Source organism: Hyposmocoma kahamanoa, unplaced genomic scaffold, assembly GCF_003589595.1.
Source record: "Hyposmocoma kahamanoa isolate Upper Pololo Valley unplaced genomic scaffold, ASM358959v1 100021, whole genome shotgun sequence".
Lineage (NCBI taxonomy): Eukaryota > Metazoa > Arthropoda > Insecta > Lepidoptera > Cosmopterigidae > Hyposmocoma > Hyposmocoma kahamanoa.
Window position 1 is genome coordinate 16,123,761 of NW_020653200.1, and position 19,122 is coordinate 16,142,882.

At 37.0% G+C, this 19,122-nt stretch overlaps 1 protein-coding gene across 1 annotated transcript in view; it reads right to left on the reverse strand.

The window, feature by feature from the left end:
- The window catches only part of LOC113225892 (adenylate cyclase type 6), a 150,345-nt gene that overhangs the window by 104,159 nt on the left and 27,064 nt on the right, over positions 1-19,122 (reverse strand). Inside the window, exon 2 of the mRNA XM_026458362.1 lies at positions 185-757. Within this exon, the coding sequence (XP_026314147.1) occupies positions 185-379 (195 nt within the window). The 5' untranslated portion in view covers positions 380-757. The remainder of the gene's footprint in view (positions 1-184; positions 758-19,122) is intronic.

Below are 19,122 nucleotides of genomic sequence, written 5' to 3' on the forward strand. Positions count from 1 at the left end.
AGATTAATAAATAATTATTTACAATGTAGAATTCACATTGCTTACAGGGTGCATAGCTAATTTAAGATCTATGGTACAAAATGTATGCGGAAAAACGTTTTGAATTGAATGTTCACAAGAACGCGAATTTATTTTTGTTTTTAATTTGTTATTGAAAACAGAAGTAAAATTGTAAAGTACTTACAACGCTTTGACCGCTGCGGCTGCGCAGGCTGAGGCGCATCTTCCAGTCACGCTTGGAGGACGACCCGCTCTCCGAGCTAAAGGAGCGTTTCATGGGTAGCGCCATGCCCGCGGAGCTGGCGCGGCCGAGCGGCGGAGGCGCGCGAGACGCACGGCGGCCGCGGCCGCCCGGCGATGGCGCTTGGGGTTGAGCCATGACAGCGACGACTCACCCGACTGCGGGCCGGGGCCGCCGCGCGGCAGACATCTATACGTACTATCGGCACTAGGCTACGCACGATATTTCGTTCACGGTAGGCACACTATGTCCAACTCATCACTTTAAATTTATGATATAACTTACCAGGGTCAATACGTCATTGGCACTAACATTAACACTAAAAGGAAAACTAACCTATGGTAACATATTATAACGCTGATTATAACATGACTGTACACTAAATATTATTATAGTTAAGTAGTAAACCACTATTATTAAGTCACTACATTGTCACTTCACTAAGCAGAAAGGTTGATGGGAAAAAAGAAAGAGAGCGATTATTGCGGTGCAAGCGCAGCGACTGCGGCTCCTCACCTGTAACAATAACTTACGCTTTATGGATCTGTGTGATATCAAACAAAATTCATGTAGACTCAGGTTAGATGCTGGACTAATATGAAACGCGATTCCTTTAAAATATTGCAGATTATTTGTGGGTACGATCATAGGCCGATTTTGGGTCTCAGATGGGTTCTATTATGTATGAACATACCTAGCGGTAAAAAATATATATAGCGGTTCCCAGAAACCATACTGATCCTACTAGGGAGGAATGGAGAATGTAACTTTCTTGCTTTCAATATAATATTCACAGGTATATTGCCGTCAGCAATAATACTACAACCCCTATGATAGTTACTACCAAGCACATCTTGCCATGATCAAATAGACTGTGTTTTTATCGCAGTTCAAGGAGATTAAATGACTTACGAGTAAATATAAATTGTATTTAAGTACCGTGCAATGAAAAATAAATTAAATATGGCATGTTGTACTTTTACCTTTTCGTCAACATTAGAACACCACAAAGAGCTACTCCGTGCCGCCGCTAAAAGTCACTGAGACCCGAATAAAATATTTAACGATGAAAAACCTTTTTTTTAAGTATGAAATGTACATTTGATAGAATAGACGATTTAAACATTTGGAGGTGACGTGACCATAATGGAAGAGGCTTTGCCAGTGGCGGATTATAGCGGGCAACATTTCATAGGCATTAATATAAATGACACTGAGCACACTCCAATCATCTGCCAGTACAGTGGCACGTCCTTCTGTAGAGTTAGACATGACCCAAGCACTTGACACGTGTGATTCCTGTTCACGTCGGGTGAGGAATTTCGCGAAGTTACCTTCGCCACCGCCTCCCGCGCCCCCTGCCCCACTTGGCGACAAAGTAGCGCCGCAACTGAAGCCGCGTGACGTGCTTATTTACGGCGCCACAGTATACCTAACACGGCGCCGCCGCGACCACTATTACTATTTTATTATCGCGCACTAAGCGGCTCTGCAAATACTACGACAGTTATTATGTTACACCCGTAAGTATCGACCACGGTAATGACAATGTCATCAGACGATGCCAATAATTAATGACATCTAATGAAAATTTTGGTGTTCACCAGTGTAAATTGTAAAAAGTAGATGCGCATGGAGGAAATAAACTCCAATCAGCCTAAGGGCGTATTTATTCGACACGAATTACATTGCGCTCTCGCCGTCCGGAGACCGTGTGGCCGCCGCGCACCTTGCGCGTGTCATGGCAAAATACGCTCTATTTATTTAGCGTTTACGTTTTAACTTAAATGAGCATCCTGAGCGCGCGGGCGAGAGTGGCTTGTCTTTTGGTCTACACGACAGCCGGAACAATACAAACCACCGAGGTATTTTATTGTTGTTGTCTATAGTAAATAGAATTCATATTTACCAATAATTTACGTGAAAGCGTGGTAACTGGGCGGTCACCGCGCAACAACTTTCGCGTCGTGTAACTGGACGGTAACACTTACGCCTGCGTGTACCTCTAAAGTTGAAAATGTATGCATTTTGGTCGAAACGTGCGGAATATGTAGACGGGACAAGTGGAGCCGCACGGTACGATATTTGTATCAAGCAATTAAGATAAAAACCTCGTCAAATTAAGTTAATGATTATGTTAGGCAAGTTAAATTACTTTCTGAAATTGGAAATTAATTACTTCTAACAAGTTCGAGCGAGACATGGCGTGAACTGACATTTGCGATACCCACAGACCACATAATGGCGACATTGCTATGTTGAGATTCTAATTCCTAACTTACTACAAAAGTAAAACTCCTAATTTTTGAGAGGTCCGTGTAAAGGTATAATAACAATATTACACTGCACTGGTATCGCAGTATATTATTGAAAATATAATTTATTTAGATAATATCCGTTTTCGTCATAAAAAAATAAACTATTTATTCTTGATAGTCGTTTCCACAAAGTCACAAATTTATTACAGTGCATACTTTTTTATAATAAGATTCCTGTTCATGTTCAAATTTACGACGTCAAATTGAAGACGTCAATGCACTTTATACAAAAGGTTATTTATTACATTATATTGTATATACGAGTCCGGGTTACTGGGATGACAAAAATATGGAAGTTACCCGTTTAGCTTTGTTAAGTCGTTATCACACCTATACCTTTAACTCATATACAGGGTGTAAATTTGAGACGGGGCAGCAAGGCCAGCTACCTTAATCGTTGTAGTTACAGGAAAACGGTTCTAGAAGACTATCCATGAATTTTGAAGATATTTTGATTGGCATTCACAGATTTTGAAAAAAATAATACAGTCAGCAAGATAAAGGCAATTTTTACAAAACTTTTTTTCGGAAAAACCTTTTTACCATACATTTTGTAGAGACATTTAGTAATCGGTTATTCTAGGTAGTTATTCCGCAAAGAGCAAGTAGCGGCTGAAATTCTACTCGGATGCATTCCATTGAAAATTACTGAAAGTGCGTCTTTCAATTCTTGAACACTGTTGTGTCTTTTTTTTAAATATCTTTTTTTTACATAGCCCCAAAGAAAAAATCAGGACAGCACGGTGGCCATTTGATAGAACCATGTGTTTCAATTCATTTGTTTCCACACTTGAGAACATTTTTATTAAAAATCGTCTTAAAAGTGATAATTCTCTATTAATTAAACAAAACAAAGCTGTTCCAAATTTAAAAAAATAGTGATATGATTATAATTTGGTTTTACTTAAGTCTTATTTGTAGAGTAGTGGCCAGTATCGTTTCTAACAAAAACTTTCATATAAAATGTGTGGTAAAAGGTTTTTTGCAATTTCTGACATTTCGAGTACTCTTACCTCAGTTGGTACCTTTTTTTCTAATAAGGGAATTTTGCCTTTCGACTCAGCTAGCATTTATTGGTTATCTATAATATAAAGATATTTTGAATTTCTTTCACATGTAGAGGTTATATTAAAAGTTGGGAATCAGAGTCCTCATATTATTGTTAAATGAACTCATTCGTCAACTCAGGAAACAACACAACGGTAGGTACCTACAGAAATGTCACTTAAACTTTGTTTACGAGTTGGTTTAATTTAGATTAGGCAGTTTCACCAAAGCAAATTTACTTTTTCAACCGATTACAAAGAAACTTTGCCACTCACAAATCGCAGATTGGTGTCTTTTTAATAACCGACAGATTTTGGTGATTAGATCGATCGAATGTTAAACGATTATTCCAAACTGTTTTGTGATATGGAACTACCAATGGTTACTCTTTTAGGACCACTACGAAAAGGAGACATAAGTATTTAATTCATGATGAATGAGATATTCGGTATTTAACTTGGGCTTGCCAAAAAGTAAGAAAGCCTACCATCTTCATGTACAGGGTCAAGAGCACGTCAAGCTTGACACAAGATTTAAATCCAAAACTGTGCCGCTTACGATAAGAATGGTCCAAAGTTCAAAGTGTCAAGCTTGACGTGCTCTTAACTGTACTAGGTAATCGCCGTCGTGAAAATGTTAGTGATTTTCAAAGTCAGCTCTAAGTAGGTATGTAGACGCCAAGGAGCAGAGCGACTAGACGAAGTTTCCGACGTCGCACCCGGCTGCCCAGCTGTGCGGCTTTCCGGCCGCCAATCACATGTCACAAACAACACTCGCATTTTCCGTGTGTATAGAGTAAGGCTATCTCAGCTAGTAGCAATAGCTGGTTGATTGTGTGTATGCTGGTCTTTTCAGTAGAATTTATGTCTACAGCATCGGGGTGCGGGTGGACCGGATCTCCTCACACCCGAACTACTTACTACCTGTCGTCCCTTATCACCTTAAATAACAGATTATGACAAGTCCACGTACATGAATTGCGCGATACTGTTGATGACGGTTATCAACGCCTACGTCCATCGCGAGCCACCCTTAACTCATTATGCATACAGAAAGTCCCCCACGGAGTTTCGTCACAAAGTAATTAACACACCATGAAGACATTGTGATCATTTAAAAGGAGCGCAAATACAGTATCTACTTTACATTTCGGATTTCATTACACCAATCAATTACTTTAAATCGCTGACAGACCGACAGGCGAGGTCTAGTATTTTAGTAATTTTAAAGGAAGTAACTAGTTTTACATCTGTGATAAACTGTCAGCCGTATCATTTGCAAAAAAATGCACGGCAATCGGTTACTAAACGGGTTGCGGCGTGTGTCAGTTCATCTATTGTTGACAATCATACCGAGTTATTAAATCAATGTAAATACCAATGATATACCACCAGGTTTGACGTCGTTAGCAGAATTTCATTGATATGTGAATACGCAGCATCAGAATCATTTAATTTTTATTACTGTATTTTTGGGTTTCTTCTGCGTGTTTAAGGCTCCTGGTTATTTATCTGCAAGTAAACTATGTATGGTAATTACTAAATCGCAACAAGCTTATATATCATACTGTCGCAAAAGATAAGTAGAAAAGGTTTTGTAAACTGATTACAGCTTTTTGTTATACGTTTTTTTATTTTAATTTTTACTTCAATAAAAATACTGTATTTTGCTCATATATTTTCCTTTCAGTGATATTAGTAATAGTCGTCTAAACGAAAATAACTGTAGTATAATATAAAATTATCAAGTAATTTAAGTTTGAATGAAACAAGAAAAAAAAATGCGATGCTATTACCTTCATCATTATAGGAAACAAATTATCAAGTAAAAAAAAGTTACTGCCTCCGTGGCCGAACCGTTATCATGATTGACTGCCACGCAGAGGTCACGGTTTCGATTCCCGGGCCGAGAGAAATATTTGTATGGCCTACATTTATATCTCTCGTGAGTTTGGGTGTAATTTATGGTTGTCTATTTGCGTGTCCATGGCACTCACGGTATTCCCCAGTATGGGGCTATGAATGTGTGCGTTATTATTACTATTATAATTATTATTAACTGATCAAAACCATCCCAAAGACCTCATACAGGTACACTTTTTACCATAGAGAAAGTCATGTCATAGAATTCTCATGGACAGTCTCGACTAAGTAGGTATATTACTAGCTCCATATTGGCACGCATGATGAACATAATTTCGGATTGTAGATTTTTGCACTGGCGCCTTTGTGTTTACAAATGTTTCAAAATCAACTCGCAAGACTTTATTTGAACGTAAAAATGTGCAGTTAAATAAATAAATTGTAATTAAAAATGATCCAAAGTGTACATGCAATATTCACATTGGGTCACAAATTATGTTAAATTTACTAATGTACTCAGCCCAATCCTGTTGTAGGTACTAGTTTCGCTACTAGAATGTTGCCAAAACGGTCATCTATTTCGGCTGCACGATAGACACACCCTCGCAGGACGTCAGAAACTTGCCGGGCTGGAATGTCGACAACTAAGACGAATAGGAGGGAGGGTATACATTTGGTATTAGTGTCCTAGAAAGTAGTTTTTATCTCAGAAATTTCTTCGAAGAGTATCAAGCTGACGCCGCCACAAGCACTGCAATCGCACAAGCCCTTCGTAGTATGTACCTACTTATACTGTAGCAAGTATTGATTCATCCATTTGTCAACCTCAACGGCTCAGTGTATCACTTACAATTTTCAAACTATTGGTTTTGCGACTGACCTGTTCCCTCCACAAACACGAGCTACAACGATGACACGGGAGGTGATCCTGTTCTTTACTTAGGGAAATCAGAAATTTATTTCTTATGCCAAGCGGTAATGTGAGCATTACTGCGTTCCGTTTTTAAAATGACAGGCACGTAGGACTTGGCAACTAGTGTCTCAGGGTGAGAGGCGCAGTGGCAGTGCCCCTCAAGTTTTTGCGATTTAAAGGTGTGTGTGGCACTGCAACTTTTATGGACTGGCTCGTTGGTTACTACCAGACACAACTCGTTCAATCCCTTCACTGGTCTCACAAAAAATATGTTCCTTGGTCCGGTCACTATTAAAAGTATATTCTCAAAAAAAGTTAAGTCACTGTAGAAACTTCTACAGTCTCATAACAGAGTATTTTTTTAAATCGTGCGTCATTTGAATTCACTGGGCGTAGATGATGATGATTATGAATGTCACTACATTTTGTATTAGACTTTATAAGAAATTGCTTCAATACGCCGCCATATGTATCGTGTTAACACGCGTCTTTCGTGGTACGTATGTACTGTAACAGGTATCGTTTCGTTCATTTGTTAACTTTAACGGCGTAGTGAAGCAGTTTGAATTTTATGAAAAGATAAATTTTCCACCTAATAACTATGGCTTTTCAGAGTGTCGAAAGCGCTCCTATTGTTTAATTAAGGATATCAGAAATTTGCCATTTGAAATGTTGGATGGCATACTATCTGTACATTTTCTATCAGATTTCATCAGAATTTTCTTCATTCAGTATAGAGCGGACGCTGCTGTATACATCGTATTTCTTCTTCTTTTTCTTCTTTCTGTCCTTATTCCATTCTAGATGGAGTCGTCTCACTATATATATATTTTTCTTCCTATCAACCATCATTTCCAAACACACCCCTTTCTTATCCATGTCATATGCGTCGTATTTATATGTTTGTAAATACGATGCACGCATTTTTAATGGTGTGTACTGTGTGTCGGTTTGATTAACCAGTGAAGTAATTAGAATTTTATACATATTTTCCCCTTAACAACTATTGCGCTTCCAGTTGACGGGTTCCCTACGCAGACACGAGCGACAACGACAAGGAGTTCCTATTGTTTACTTTGGGATATCTTCACCCTCATTAAATAGGCTTTGTAGGATATGCTTCTAGATAAACAAATTATGCCGCGCGCCCATACCGACATCCATCTATTACAAAACTGGATGTAATTCCGTTTGGTGGAAATGACCAATCACTACCTACTTGAAAATTTAAGGTAGGTGTAATTTAGCGTAACTCAATTTAAAAATGTTTACGGGTATTGGACCTGAGGATATTACATTTTTGTGTCCTCGTTACCGCATCACGTGTCTACGCTTTCGTCTACATTTCATTTGATCAATGCACTACACTTATCACTATCTAGACTAAGTTACTTGATATTATTTCTAACATGTACAAAGATTTTACATCTCTATGTGTATCCTGAGAAGGAATACATCTATGATGCGACGCCGTTGTATTTACTATATTATGAGGTATATTATTTTGAAATAAATTTGACGAATTTTTACATCATCATCGCATTGGCTTTTCTGAACATCCCGTCCCAAAGCGACCACGTCAATTTGCGTAAAGAAAAGTTCAAGAGCGGCGAGCGGTCGAGGTGTGGCAGCAGCAACCTCCGGCCCGCAATGCGTCGAATATCGATTCGATGCCCGTGCCAGGTCTTGTTCACACTCTCACAACTGATCACGCTGACATTGAACTTTGCGTCACCGCCGCCACCGCCGCATACGATGTCGTCCGTGTACAGAAAAGCCAAAGATGGGTACCGATATTCTACTATTGCGGTGAGAAGTGGTACGTTTTAATGTTCGGCGTATCTTGATATTTTATTAGTTATTGCCATTGACTTTAAGTCAATGGTTATTGCAGTCAATTATTAAAATGTTCTAGTTAAAATGTGATGCGAATCTTGTATTTATACGACGACTTATAACATTTACGGAATTTGATAGTCCTTTTATAATTAGCATTTATTAATAGCTCTATAACATATTTTTATATATTTATAAATATATATTAACTAAATATACATTTTTAGGTGTTAAAGATTTTTTATAAACGTTTTCGTTCGCGGATATCTTTATAGACTGTGATATAATGCTGAACGATTTGTATATTATCTTACTCTAATTCATAAATAGTAAAATAAAAAAAATGCCTAATTAATATGAAGCACAACATTTTCTAACACAAGGAAATCCAGTGTGTGGACCTATGATATTTTATAATTACTGTATACAAAAACTGAATTTAAAGAATTGAATATATGTTCAATGTAAGAATTAATGTTGTATTTCTAGCTTCACAAGTTTATGTTTGTTTTGCAAATATATGGCCCACATATAAACTTGCCTGCTATACTGAGATTATTCTTCTTTATTTCTAGGTTACGCCTGGCTACCCTTTGCTACGCCTGCGATCCTCCCGAGCCTTTCAAGACGCTCGCGCGCTATTTTACACAGCAGAAGTTAAACTAGCAGAAACTAAATATCGACAATATTTTTTCTAAGATGCAGTAATAAACTGACTTTATTTTAATCTTTAGTGCTCATAAACATCATTAATAAAGGAGCGCGTATAAATGTTTTCAACATGATGTGTTAACGGTGTCGAACACCGAAGTGCGTTTTTGCTGTACACAGGCTCTGTTTGTTTTCAATCACCCGGTACCCGAAATACGCGACTATAAACGGCGGTAATTAAGAGCAATTAACAATGGCTCTATAAATTGAACCGGTGCCGATGTCGCATTTTCATCGGACGAGGGTGTCCTTTGACATCCGTTACGGCCTGTGGGGCGCGCGGGAGAGGCTTTGTAATATGACGCACTGCCGCAAGCACTACACTGTTGTCACGGAAAATGTTATAGATAGTAAGGTCGATCATATTGTAAATCATTTCTTAATTGATCGAGTCAATGGTGAAATCCTGCATTTTATACCGATAAATATATGACAATAAATGCATAAACTTACAAGAAAAGGGTTATCATAAACAGATAAACGGACAGACAGAAATACGTATACGAGTATTATGTACTTAAGGGAACTGCAAAGGTTTTTTGATGAAACGGAGCCAATTTCGGTACAAAATGCAATTAAGTCATGTGCTTCGCCATTTAAAGAATTGAATATATGTTCAATGTGAGAATTAATGTTGTATTTCTAGCTTCACACGTTTATGTTTGTTTTGCAAATATATGGCCCACATATAAACTTGCCTGGTATACTGAGATTATTCTTCTTTATTTCTAGGTTACGCCTGGCTACCCTTAGCTACGCCTGCGATCCTCCCGAGCCTTTCAAGACGCTCGCGCGCTTTTTAACACAGCGGAAATTAAACTAGCAGAAACTAAATATCGGCAATATTTTTTCTAAGATGCAGTAATAAACTGACTTTATTTTAATCTTTGACCCTGCGAACGCGGAGAGTGACGACGCAACCCGCTCCTATGCTACGACGTGCGTACTGTATGCGGCAGTGATTCAGCGCTACGAGTGTAGAGAATATTTCGTAGCGACAGTAAACAGCGGTTGGCGCCGGCGGAATCTTTTATTTCAGTAACTTGCTTTAAGGAATGAAGTATTGTAGTAGTAACGATGAATATTTACACAAATAAACAAGTATTCTTTTTGGGCATGTATCTTCACCGAGACATAACGTTGCAGCGAACAACTTGGGTCTGAAAAGTTTTTGGCATAGTTAAGGAGATTCCACGAATCGAGTGATTCGGCGTCGAAGGGCAAAAAATGTATTTCTGAGTAGGTACTTGTCGACGCTCAACGCTGTTGAAGATATTTAAAGATTGAGCGCAATTTTGTGTAGGATGGTATAATCGCAACTGGCAAGAACGTGTTAAAACCTAATCTTGCGTTTCGCGCAAAATAATAATAACACTCCCTGTTTATCACGAACTTTGATCAAAATGTATTCGCTCGAGAGCCGCGTCAAAGGCTGCGACGTACCTATTAGGGGTATAACCCTTCTTTGAATAAGTAATTCTCCTTCAGAGTTTTTCCATGTATGTTGTTTCACACGGAAAATACTATATAATATTGGTTACAAGGTGTTCTTCATAAATAATTAAATGAGAACGGTACGAAATCACTCAAAAGACAAAATATATATATATAATTTTGCGTACGCCAACAGAGAGATGTAGATGTACTGTTAATAATAAACAGATATGCAGGGGAGTGTTGACATTGTGCGGCTGACAGGGGCGGCCAGAAATATGAAAAAAGTGCTGAAAATCCAAACGCATCACATTTCAATATCTACATCTCCAGATAATCTAGAATAGCAAGTTTTGTTAAAATTGCAACATACATCTGTCATCAGTGTTTGGAATAATGGTTATGACTAATTTACTGAGTTCGTGAAGAAAGTGATTTAGTCCGTCGTGTTAGTGTATCGTTTTACTAAAATCAATAGATGGTAGGCCTTCGCCCACAAAGTAGCACTAAATCACTCTACTAAAACACTAAAGTAAAGTAATCAATGTATTTGCTACGGACACCTTCGAGTCGGAGATTTCTTGTATTCTGAAGGCCAGGTCTTGCCACCCAATTGACATGTCACTGAACGTTACATATACATATTGCTTCAATCTTTAAGTAATAATTTAATTCCGCAGATACCCCGAATTAATGCTGACGGCCCGCGCCTCCGCGCCTCAGGCGGGCCCGCGCGATATTAGAAGCAAGAGCGAATTAATAACTCCTCCAGTACAAATACCAATTACCGTTCTCAGACTAAAATTTACCCTCGCATGTACAAAAAACTGACACGGAGCAAATGATGGACCATAATAACACATATACTGTCAAACGAATAATAGATATTAAAACCAATTGAGGATCATGATCAGTACAACATACTGGTACTATTCGTACACCCTGGGTAAAACATAAATGGATGAAGCGAAAGAAATTTGCAAATCGTAGCAATTGCAGGCCCATTGTCACGTGGTTTTGCTACTTGTTGTCATATGCTTATGACATCAACGACGTCACCCCCATTTCAAAAGATATATATAATAGTATTTTGTACCACAAAATGTAGAACAAAAGTCAGAAGAGAAAAATAAAATGACTTTAATATTTTCACTCTTAAAAGCAGCGTAATAGTTAATGAAATATATAAGATACGATTATCACAATACGATTTCCGGATATCAACTACTCGAGTAACTGATGCCCGAGGTAGGGTTGCCTTGGTGGTTCGTCGTGGTGAATGTTCACTGATCCCACGGCGCCGACTCAACCGGCGAGAGGGAAACCCGGGGGGGTTTTAGTGGGGTAGGCCCTTCAGTCTGGAGGGAGAGTCCCCACAAAACTCCTGAGTCTCCCTGGGCTCAGGGGTATCCACAAAGATTTCCCCCAATCCAAAAAAAAAAAAAATAAGGGTTGCCTCGTTGGTCAACATTTATTTGGTCGGTGGTCGGCAAAATTTTGCAAGTAATTTTTTTTTTAATCATCTTGTGGCAAGTATGTTTAAGTGGCGTGGGATGTGAGAGTGTTGTGGTGTGTTTGTGTGTACGGGTGGCATTTAGATAGATTTCACACGACGTATGCGAGAGCAGTGTAATAAAGAATTCCATGGAATTGAGCTTGTAACCAATGCGAGATCCACTGTCTGCAACAAATTTTAGGGAGGAGCATTATTACTAAGGATATATTTAATTAGTGTGAGAAAGTAGTATTATAGAGGCACACAGTTTCCTTTCTTCGTTCTTTCGTCGTTTCCTTTCTTCCAAAATTGAAGCGTCGTATGGAAGTTGGGATGTTTTTTAAGAATCATTTCATTTTAATCAAAAAAGCTATAAAAAAAAATATCACCGTAGGTATAAACTATATGGGAAACAAGTGTGATTTGTTGTCTTTTGAGCATCAGAGGGCTCGGGTGAAGTTACCGGAAAATACCGTTTTTCCAGGATTATGAAAGTTTGGCTTTACGTTAAATTTGAATTAAAAAAAATCGAAACATCAGTACATTTCTAGTGGCATGACATAATAAATGTATTTGTTTCAGTTTTCCTCGAGATATATTTACCTATACTTTGCTCCCTAGGGTGAAATATAATAGCTGAATCGCGACGAGAAGAACATTTTATTCTGAAAATATACAAATTTGTTTGCTCGGCTCATTTCAAACAACCGGATATGTACATAACCAGCAAAGACTTACGAAAATTAAAAAAACAGCTTTGCCAACATTGCTAGTAAGAACCTGGTTTTTGGTGCCTAGGCATTATATTAAAGCTTTGGTATGTGATTACATCAATGAGTGAACTGTGCATAGAAAGGAGAGAATACAGGAATTTATCCAGTAAACATAGCTTGAACTTAAGTAGAAAGTGACAAGTATTAACAGAGAACATCTTACACCGCCATAATGCATTAAAAATCAAAAGTTGGATGAATGACAAAATATACCAACTTAAGAAACAAAGAAGGTAATTGAAGCAGACTCATTTCCCAATTTGGTTCTACCGGGAATCGAACCTGGAACCAAGAACGATGGAATTTATTTCGGGGCACAACTCAGAACACCCAGGCCAAAACAACTTTCGAAAAGTTTACATTTAGTTTTATAGTTGATTGAGCTGATTTTTTAAGGTTTTTAAAAAAATTCTCGAATAACTCGAGAAATCGGGTACGAGAATTCTCGAAACTCAAGAAAAAAAATCAGACACCCCTTTTGGGTGTAATTTGTGGTTGTCTATGTGTGTGTCCATGGCACCCGCGACACAGGTATCGAATGATGTGACTTAATATCCAAGGTTTACCACGTCCACTAGATCTTTTAATATTCTTTACTTTACCCATTTTGCATGAACTCTTACAACGTCCAATAGAGTAAAAACCCTAATTGTAGTATTTTTTTAAATAAAATCTACTGAAGACGCGCTATAACGTGTTTGTCAATAAGTACAAACACTACAGAATGTCTATAAATTAAATATATCTTAGAATAAACTTAAGAACACTAGTTTTTAGAGTATTACTGGATGTGTATAGAACAATTTTACTAAAAATAATCAGTTGTTCTACAGATGAACTTAAAATAAGGACTATAAGAGTAAATCTTAAGAGAGATTACACTTAATTAAGATGTTTGGTATTAAGAAGGTGTTTAAATTTTGACTTGAGTGAAATAAGTCTATAAGAACAATTTATTTTTTCTAAAACCATTTATAGAGAACTATTATCTAAATTTATACCATATTAAGACTGTTTATACGTATAACAGTTTTTAGGCTTATAAAGTGTGCTCCAGTATCAAACCTAGTATTGTTAAATGAATATATCTCAGCGTCTATGGACAAAGGATACCAAGTGGATGTCATCTATGCTGATTACTGTAAAGCATTTGATAGAATTGATCATGTTATCCTTTTGACTAAACTTTCCAAAATTTATACCAGGGGTGTCTTTTACGGTGGTTCTCTTCGTATATCATTAATAGATCCCAAGCGGTAGTCGTTAATAATTATATATCCGGTTGGGTTACTATACCTAGCGGTGTGCCACAAGGTTCATTATTAGGGCTGCTGCATTTTAATATTTTTGTTTAATATATTGGTGGCTACTTTCGCTTCTCTAATTTGCTGAGCTTCGCAGATTATATGAAGATTTATGCCAGAATTTCTTCAGTTAATGTCGCTACTGCTGTCCAATCCGATATATCTCGTCTTGATGACTACTGTGTTAGCAATAAGTTAGACCTTAACCCCTCCGAATGTTTCTCAATGACTTTTTCGCGTAAATTAAATACTATATGTACCTCGTATATCTTGAGAAACATTGATCTTCAACATAAGATAATCATGAAAGATCAAAGAAAGAAAAGGGGGTCATTCATGATTCCAAGCAAATTTTTGACACTTACATAGATGCTATTGTTTATCAGGCTAATAAGTCACTTGGACTCATAATACGGAATTCAGTCTGTTTCACAATTCCTAAAACTCTCCAAATACCTACATTATGCGTATGTCCTACTAAATACCTACATTATGTGTAGGAAATTAAAACATGCCTCCCAAATTTGGAATCGAGTTAGTTAGTATGTTATCGAGTTTGTGTAGACAGAATTGAACGACTCCAAGAAAAATGTATGAAAATCTTATGTTATAGAATGGGCAAGTCTAGTAATTCAATCGAATATCTACGTCTTTGTAAGGATCAACACATATAGCCTCTTATTACTCGCCGGAATATTGTTGATTTAGTGAACTTGTTAAACATCATAAACGGCGATGTCGTTTGTTCCGAATTACTGAGTACTATTGCGTTTAATATATCCACGCGTTTCATGAGTTACTACCGTCCTGTTGCAGTTCCCCTGGCGAGGACTAAATATAGACAAAACAGTTTTCTTAATAGGGCTTGCAAGAGTTTGAACGATGTGTTGAGCAGAAGTGAACTTAATATTGACATAATTCAATTCTAATTCGAACTCATTAAACGTAAACTTGCGGGCGCGTTTGTTTTATGTACGATCATTTCGTGGCCCAAGTATTGGGAGGTATATGATTTACATTACATAGTTATTGTATTCTATATATTTTATTTGTATTTTAAGTTAAATGTCTTTATTACATATTAATTTTATTTGCTGTTACCACTTGCCAAGTGCTTGTTGTTACTAGTCATTATGTTACTATAAGCGAAAACCTTTTAATAGGCTGTAATATATTTGATGATGTTTTTTAACTTGTTGTAAAACTGCTGGTTTTCTACGAATAAATAAGAAAATCATTGAAACAATAAAGAGTTGGTGTATGGTAACGATTTCATAATTTATAGAGCTCGTCAGTCGGAAATAGAAAAGTAAAGCATAAGAAACTTTTGGAACAGGCCTTTGGGCAAGCTCGAGCCTACAGTGCACCGCCTGATGATGAGAAAAAATTTCCTAAACTGGACAGTTCTGAGCACATATTGGTCGACAACACGTTGAAGTTTTTTAAATAGTGCAATGGTATTCAAGTCCTTGTCAAGCAGCTGACATTTCAACATGGTTCAGAAAATTTTGGGAGCACTCAATTGGAGCGAAAATACATTCAATACGTAAGTTGTTGTAAGTCAAAATACCATACTATTATATACATAATACTTTTTTATGTATGTTATAAGTTTCTTGTTTGAAAGAAAACATAACACTAAGTGATTTCTTTACTTTAAAATATGGAACGTGTAATGTCGGAGAAAAATATGAAATTTCATGGAAAATGTCATGTACATTCTTCGTTTTAACTACTGCACTCTCTGCTGTATATTTTTATTCTTTCCTGTTATTTCAGAGAGAAGTGGTAAGAAGTACAACAGTGAAACTTTAGCTAGTGCTAATGATCCACAGTGAAGATATAATTTTCTAATATCATTCTAAAATAGAAGTTAAGCGTATTTCGCTGTATGAGGAGGTAATCACACTTCACTGAACGAGAGACGCCGACAATCGGCGACACGGCGTCGAGTCGCGAACAATGGTGTGGCCTCAATCTAGCAGCCTTTCCATAAAATGAGTACCCTACAAGTATAAAGAAGGTACATGAGTTTAGTCAACAAATATGTTGTTTCAAATATTGGTGAAAAAAAAAAAATAAAAGCTTTAAAATATATATCATGTGCGGCTTTGTCGATAAAGTACAATATTTTAAAATATGCAGCAAGAGTTAAGGACAGTCGCCGGCGGAGAAGCGGGAACAGCTGTTTTGCTAGATCAAATGGTTTAAGTATTTACTATTAAGCAACTGTCTTACAAAAAATATATGATATACCTACGGATATTGCCTAAAGAAGGTGGTAGGTTGTTACACGATAGGAAGTACTTGACCTGATCATGTACAATCCTGAAAATAGGCTAAAATAAAAGTTTAAAATGAATTATTTAAGAATAAAAGATATACAGATTTATATAGATTTTCATATAGAGAAATTTCCTTTTAAGTACTACAGACAACCCCCTGCCCTATAAGTCGGCATCAGGCGCTTGTCGACGCCGACCTGTGTCAAATTTTTTCCGACTGTTTTTATTTTATTCACACTAATATTAAGCGCGCGCGTTGCGGGACGCGACCACCCCTTGCGGTGGCCCACCACACCTCACGTCTTAACACTTAGGTTAGCGTTGAAATACCTCGCCTTAAGTAATGGAGTGTAGACATGAAGCACTCGGTCTAAAGTTTTCCAATCGAAGCAAAAATACGAAAACAATAATCGTTTGGCAATGTCGAAAGTATTCAAACGGGATGCAATGAAGTGCTAATGCACTTTGTATAATGGCAATTAACCAGAAAATAATTTCCTTCGTTAATATCTCCGTATTCATTTTACTGCAGCGTACTTTGTTTTCATAAAAAAACTACGTTGTTAGACTATACTGAAAGCGGCTGAGTCTTTTTTATTTCACCAGATCGGCTCCAACTTTATTGTACGGAGATTGCACAATTTATGTTTTACTTTATTATTATGATCCATCAAACGCGCTAAAGGTTTGCGATTATGCTAGTTATACCCAGATTTAGGGAGATGTTAATGTATGCGACGCAGAGAGGAGCGGTCACGGCCGCATGGTCGTGTGCTCTTGCCGACCTTGGAATTTGTTAACCTTTGGCATTGGCACAAATTTTAGACTGGCTCTGGAAGGTGGTTGGCACTTGGCCAAGAGCGACTGGAGTTGAAGGTCTCAGTGTGACAAAATGTACATGGACACGCGAAATGCTCCCTATTTACTGACCTGAAGCGGGCCTGGTGGGGCACGAACACGGCGCTTCCTCAACACGTTTCTCTCTTTCTAATTTTGATTTTATCTTACTTAATAAAATATTATTGTTTTACTTAAACTCCTGACTATTTGAAATTAGTCAATAAATATTTGAAAGAACACTGAGTGTGAAGATAAAATAAACCCGGACAAGTGTGCCAAATGCGCTCTTTTTATTGACATGCCGTAGAACGGACCTTTCTGATCTTGAATTGATTTTATTACCATTAAATACATTAAGGAAAAAATGTCGAGTTAACATTTTAAAATAAAACGTATTTTCTAGTTATGGAATGGTTAAGTGGTAATAAATTTACAGTGATATTTAAATATTTGATAAATTTCCCTATATGTTTTACAAATTTAGAGAATGGTAAAATTGAGTTTTTTTTTATAATGTCATGTAACGGGACAAGTTTCTCTGAGATTGAAAAGACAACTTGCCAAATTCGTTTTTTTTTGTCGCATATACGCGCCCACCGGCCCTCTTGTCGATGGCGAGTCGTGTCAGCCGGCCCCCTGGTTGCCCCAATTTTATTTTATTTAGAAAGAATGTTCAAGTGCTAGCTTTGATATTTTTCCGTGAAAAGGAAAGCGTCCAAAGTTCTTTCAATCTTGGAATGTTAATCTCAGCATCCCGATTTTATTCTCGAGGAAATATCCGAGCCGGCTTAAGTTTGAATGTTGTGGTGTAACCAGATGTAGTTTTTTATGATTGAAAATTGCAATAATTGTATTGAAAAGAAATGATATATTTCAAAATGTTAAAAATACTTAATAAACATTGTTAATGAGTTGTCACTTTAAGTCCAAACCACGGTTTGTCCTACAAATCCTCACCAAAAATTCCCCACTGATGGAAATCCAATTCTATTAAATTTTATTCCACACATTCCCACTAACGTGGTACTTGCTACGTAGTGAAAATTTGTGGAAAAAATCCCCACCTAGAGATTGTTTGTATATTATTATATTCAATTTGTAGGTAACATAATCGAGGCTTGTCGTAGCATTGGGAATAGTGTTACATTTCTATAGCCGTGACTGTCGTTACAGTTCCAAAAAATTCACGGTGATAAATCACCGTGATTTTGTCACGACTGTTACTTCCGTGATCTTGTCACGCCTATAACTTACATCCCGATATACGATTTTAGCCAGCGGCTTCTTCCTAATACTTATAGCCGTTTTTTATAGAATGATTTCAGTTTTTACTCACTTTGTAATAAGTTTCAATTCCATTCAAAAAGTTGATTTTGTATTTAATGTAATTTTGTTTGTTACTTATTTAATGCGAACCTTTGGATTGTTAAAAATATCAATAAAGTGTAATGTAATTATATTTCTAGTAGAATACACAAAGTAGATTATACGTAAACATAAAATATCAACTCTTCCCATAATAAAACAAATATACAAAAATATTTTACTTTGTTAATAAATAAGTTTATAGTAACTGCTGCAGATTTTTTTCATACGCCCTTTCTAGTAGTAATAAGTACCTACGACCCTTGTGAGTGAGCAAAGAAAGTCATCCTATCTCACTCACGCCCATCGCCAAAATGGCCCGACTTGAAGAGAACTACAACGAGTGGCGCGCTCAGTAGGGTGGGTAAAAAAAATAATTTTTTGTGCTTTTTTTTTCTAATAGCAAAGAAAGTGTGTGTATTGGTATAGAATAAGCATGTGCAAAATATTATTTGATTCTATTTTGATTTACTGCCTCCGGATTGAGTTTGAAATTTCGAAAAAATGACATTTTAGGTGTATTTTTACGTACCATTTAGAAAACATTTTAATTGCATTTTGAACCTATTAAAACGTTAAACAATACCAAGTATAGTCTTTTTCGATAAAACACGCATCAAAGGCATTTCGAATAATTTTTAGAAGCATGAGGCGGGGGCGGGAGGATGAAATTGCATTTAGCGCGCTATTTTTTTCAC